Raw genomic sequence first — 5,721 nt, forward strand, 5'->3', positions numbered from 1 at the left:
TTCACTATCTTCACTCACCCAAGATGTGGAGTGGTATAAGCAATAACTTCAAAGACCATAGGAACAGAATCTCTTGGTTTGGTGTGGTTGACTTGACAAATTTTTTCATTCATAAGCTTTTCTAATTCTTCAAGTTTATTCTCTTCATCGACTTGGTAGCCATCTTCTACTCTAAAAGTAGCTTCATCATCTCCCACTCTTAAGGTAAGCTTGGATTCACGAATATCAACCAAGGCTCTAGCAGTATTAAGTAGAGGGTGACCAAAGATGATTGGAACATTATTGTCTTCTTTCATGTCCATTATGACAAAATCAATTGGAAAAACGAATTTTCCAATTTTAACTAAAAATATCTTCTACAATGCCTCCTGAATATGTCACTGAACGATTGGACATGTGAATTGTCATTCTTGTAGCCTGTAACCTTGGAATATTAAGCTTTTGATAGAATAAGTAAGGCATTAGATTTATGCTAATCCCCAGAATCAGCTAAAGCATAAGTCTTCAAATTATTCCCAAATTCACATGGAAGCGTGAGAAATCTAGTATCTCCCATCTTCTTTGGTAATTCTCCCATAATTACTTTAGAACTCTGCTCACTTAGAAATACCTTGGAATCCTTCTCTAGTTGTTGGCGAGTAGTGATTAAATCTTGCAAAAACTTGGCACACTCAGGAACTTTAGATAACGAATCGATGAAAGGGGTGTTTATTGGAATACCTTTCACTTGTTGCATAAATTTCAGATGCTCCTGCTCCAGTGGATGGATATTGGCTCGGGAAGGAAATTGGATCTCCACGTCGTGGTTTCAGTGTTTCAACAGGTTTACTTTCTTCGAATTTGGATTTCTTCGGCTTTGGTTCGGACTTAGGTGGATCGACTTCTAGTGCTTCAAGGAACTCAGAAATGATATCCTCTTCGGTTTATATATATATATATATATATATATATATATATATATATATATATATATATATATATATATATATATATATATATTTTGCTAGAGTAATTTTGTATTTGTATATATTTATAATAATATTGATGTAGTTAATCGTAAAACTAATAAGATAAATAAACTAATTTTGATATTTGTAGTGTAGACGATATATGCGAATATTCGAAGAAGGGTAATATCTGTCAAAAGGTGATGACTAAGCAGTCTGCGTGGCAGTCCACGTAAGGAATAAGAAGAAAGTGGTCAAATCCTATGGCAGAGATCATAAAAGCGCGTATGCCAAGAAAGCTAAAGAGCATGGCAAACTGATAACCGTCGCAAGCGTACGAGTGCTAGGCGGCGATCATTTGCCACGTCATATCCAACGGCGTACGTATATCCAGATGACCATCCAACGACCCAGATTAAAGCACCTTCACCGTCAAACACTAGAAAATCCACCGCTTCCACGCCACGTTCTTTGGTGCGTCACAAATTCAATTCAATTCATCCGAATCCCACAAACCCTTCCACATCTTCCATTCTTTCTTCTACGTTTCGCTTTTTAGGTTCGTTGTTTGGGTCTTTTTTCTTTTAATTAAAAGCCGATCGATACCACATACTTCTTGTAGTAGTAGTAATATCGATGGAGGTCGCCGGCGTTGTACTCCGTCAGGCTCCGTGCTTCTCTTCGAGCAGTGGTGATGCCTTCAACTCCCTGCACTTGCACTCTTTTCCGAAGATGAAACCGGCCAGATCTTTCTGTCTTAAACAATCATTCAATGTGAAGTCCCTTGTTGCTTCCGTGGGTTTTGATGAGTTTTCCGACAAGAGCCACTTACAATATTATAACGGGCCGTTGATGGCTGTAAAGGAGAAAGATATTGCTTCAAAGAAGAAAGATATGAAGAAGAAACTGAAACTGCTCAAGGGTTTGTCAAAGAATTTGTCTACTTTCTCTGATATGGGCTTCGGTTTGAATCCTGATGATGGGTTGGATCACCAAGTTAAGGGACAGATGATCTCGGTATGATCAGTTTCCCTAATTTTCTCTTGTTAATATTATCAAGATTCAGCTGATCTGGTTTTTATAGAAGAATTTATGCTGAATATTTTGTGATTTTGCAGGAAGCAACAGAGGTGTTACTTGGACAATTACAGAAGCTAAAAGCAGAGGAGATGGAATCGAAGAGGATGAAGAAAGAAGAGAAGGCGAAGAAGAAAGCTGCCAAGATGATGATGGTTTGCAATGAGTCGTCGTCTTCGTCGGAGAGTTCTTGTTCTTCAGAATCTGACTGTGAGAACATGGTTGATATGAAGCAGCTCAAAACGGTAACAACCCCAAAAGTCATCCATCAAGAAGTAACACCATCACCATCACCATCTTTGAGTATCACGGAAATCCCAGGCTTGATTCCTTGCGACGTATTGGTTAGTGTTGATGAGGGAATTAACAAGATAGAGGTTTGCATGGGTGGGAAGTGCAAGAAATCTGGAGCTGAAATGTTGCTGGAGAATTTTCAGAAGGCGGTAGGAGGCGGAGAAGCGGCGGTGGTGGGTTGCAAGTGTATGGGTAAGTGCAGAGATGCTCCGAATGTGAGGGTAGGCAATGGGGGTCCGGTGTGCATCGGAGTTGGAGCGGAGGATGTTGATTCGATTGTGAGTAATTTCTTTGGTGGCAGTCAGAGATGTGGTTCTGATATGGTTCCGGCGATGTATGGTGTTTGATTCCACATATACGTACGTACGTACAGATTCCAGCTTTATACGATTGGAAATGGATCAATTCCAAATGTAAATGTTTGTTGGATTAGATTTTGGTAACTTGTGTAGATAAGATATGGGTTGTTTTTGGTTGATTATGATTGGGTACTAGTAAAAATATATATATAGAGCAAGTTGCAAATTGTATTTTACAGAATATTATCGAATCTCTCTAGACATGTTAATGGTTTCAATTAACTAATATCAACAGTGGTGAGACGGTGATTACATGGTTTTGACGATGTTTGGGTTTGGCAAACAATTTCCAGTGAAGATGGTTTGATGTAAAGAACTGTGGAGATGGTTTATTTATAAGTTGAAGAATTTTCAATACTAAAGTTAAATAAACTGCGATTGATTAGGTGGTTAAATGACCTAGTAACAATAATATGGCTGATCATGGAATTGTTATCTTGGATATACCTTTTACGTCATGATGCTACGTATGGGGCCACGTCTGGTGGTCTTGGGCCAACTATGCCTTCTTCATGAAGGTGAAGTGGCAATGAATTGCAGGATGCAGAGGGCATGATTGTACACACCATGGGTGGCGTTGTGCTGAGTTGGAGCCATGATCATGACCTTACGTGGTCTGCATTACTCCCCTTCAATGATGTGCTATCTTTCTTTCTCTTTCGATTCTTTTTGTTTTACACGACCGTAGTTTGTGTCTTAGTTAGTGTGAGAAGTACTTCATATTATCATGTGTTTGTGGTAAGAGTCATTGATCTGTTTGTGGTAAGAGTCGCTGATCTTGAGGGCTCTGACAAAAAAATGGACACTTAAATATAATTTTTCTATATATAAACAAAACACGTTAGTACTACATGTCCGAAAAATATTATTAAACTCATCGAGATAAAAGAACCATACATAGTATGATATATACATGGTTACATGATTGCAGCTCTCCACACAATTTTAGACGAAAAATTGGTCACCAACTCTTTGTAATCACTATGCTCTAAAATATCATTCTTAATAACTATCAATTGATATAACGTTGATAACAATACTAAGTTATATATATGGAAAATTGAGTAAAATAATCCTTATAAATGAATTATTTGAAAAAATTGATATATATATATATATATATATATATATATATATATATATATATATATATATATATATATATATATATATTTGTAAATTAATCATTTTGTTCGGAATATAACATTCCGGAGAGATCTCCAAAACACTAGAGTAAGATTCCGGACAATCATTCCGGAATATATTTTTCTTTTTGTTTTTTTTATGTATAAAATGTGTTTTGTTTTTTTCTGTATAAGTTTTGTTTTTATAAAATCTAAAATGCAATGAAATCTTAAAATCAACAAAAAAAAAACCAAAGAAATACATAAGCCTAAGTGATTTGTTTAAAGTAATAATATAATGTTCAAATGGCCTTTGCACTTGTACCCAAAAAAAAATTCGCCAGTCGTTTCCGATATGACATAGTCCATGGATGGCTTTTAACCTTTATAAAATATGACTTCCCGACGATCAACATCTTCAGAAATCAACACAAAAACGCCCCACAATCCCCCTACTGTCAATCTGTTGCGATACGTCTGTGACCTTTTTTTTTGAAACTCTCTAAAGGGATTGCATCTGTTGGTTTGGTACCCCGGTAGTTGATACCTACTAGCAGTCTGTGGATGTGAGCTCTCATATGTAATGTTCGTAGATCAGGGCTAGTCAATTTAGAGACAATGAGCATAAAAAATGACTTTTTGATAGAATATTATTTAGAATGAATAATCTTAATGAAGTTGAAGTGGTCGTGACAAGGATTCCGGATATATAAATAATGCCGAAATCTGAGTTATAACGAAGAAGTTATGACCTGTCAAAGTTTCGCGACAGAACCGACACGACACACTGCGACGTAAATAGTAAATTTACGATAAAGCGATATTTAGCCTTAGTGATCTAAACGAAAGTCATAGAATACGTTAAACCGAGAGCGTGCATGAAAAGAACGTCTAAATCTGACTTCGTATAAGGAAGTTATGATTTTTCGAAGTTTCGACTTAGCAGTATACAACTCAAAGTTCGAATATGAGATCGAGCGATATTTAGCCGAAACAATCTAAACGAGAATTGAAGATCTTATTGATAGTAGTCCAATGATAAAAAGACAGACGAAAACGGACGTCAGATGAAGGAGTTATGGATTTCTAATGGAGTTTTCCTATCCCGGTCTACTAAAAATAATATAATAAAAATAAACTCAAAATTAGCCGACAGAGTCGAAACGAGAGTTGTAGTGCATAATCTCACCTACGCGTGAATATAAAGAACGTCGAAAACGGAGCTCGTATGCGAAAGATATGAATTTCTGATGTTCGGAACACAAACTTCGAGGTTGTGTCAGAGCTCACGACATGAGCACAATGTTCACGACGTGAGCACACACTGGACACCTTCCAAAGCAAGTGGATGAATGACGAACGCAGTGACCTACTGAGCTCACGACGTGAGCACCATAATCTCACGACGTTAGTACAGAAAATAGCCCTGTAAATAGAAGTTGAAGGCCAGACTAGTTTTGTTGCTCAATTCCTTTCCTCTCTCCCATATTACATCGTTTTACATGCAATTTATACCCCAAAGCCCCGGTATCATCCCGAGACCCGAAGCTAGTCCCGAAGCTCCAAAGATCCCGAGAAGAAAGAGTTTCCAATCCGAAGCTCTGCTTGCAAGAAGCCCGGTGTGTGAAAGATCTTCCAGTTTCACCGAAGAATACTACATTTAGAGTCGTAGTGCTATCCGATCATCTTTTGATCAAGTGAGTGTATAGTCCCTTTCATAAACACGATTTTAATACAAGTATTGGTTTAATGTAGTACATATATGTTATGAGTGAATGTGTAGTCACTTTCTTCTAACACATAAAATATGAAGTATTTGCTATGAGAAACATGTTATGTGTTTATATATTGTTGTTTATTTGAGATGAGTGTGGAATGGATGTTTTATATAGTTTTTAAATGAGTTAAACTGTATATGTA

General features: G+C 36.9%; 1 protein-coding gene across 1 annotated transcript; it reads left to right on the forward strand.

The window, feature by feature from the left end:
* Positions 1-1,420: 1,420 nt before the first annotated feature.
* DGAT3 (diacylglycerol acyltransferase) lies at positions 1,421-2,895 on the forward strand. Its single transcript, XM_078959808.1, has 2 exons — positions 1,421-1,964; positions 2,066-2,895. Exons 1-2 carry the CDS (start codon positions 1,584-1,586, stop codon positions 2,663-2,665), a joined length of 981 nt encoding a protein of 326 aa, XP_078815934.1. The 5' UTR covers positions 1,421-1,583; the 3' UTR covers positions 2,666-2,895.
* Positions 2,896-5,721: the final 2,826 nt, after the last annotated feature.

The sequence above is a fragment of the Lactuca saligna genome, chromosome 6, assembly GCF_052625555.1.
Source record: "Lactuca saligna cultivar CGN05327 chromosome 6, ASM5262555v1, whole genome shotgun sequence".
NCBI lineage: Eukaryota > Viridiplantae > Streptophyta > Magnoliopsida > Asterales > Asteraceae > Lactuca > Lactuca saligna.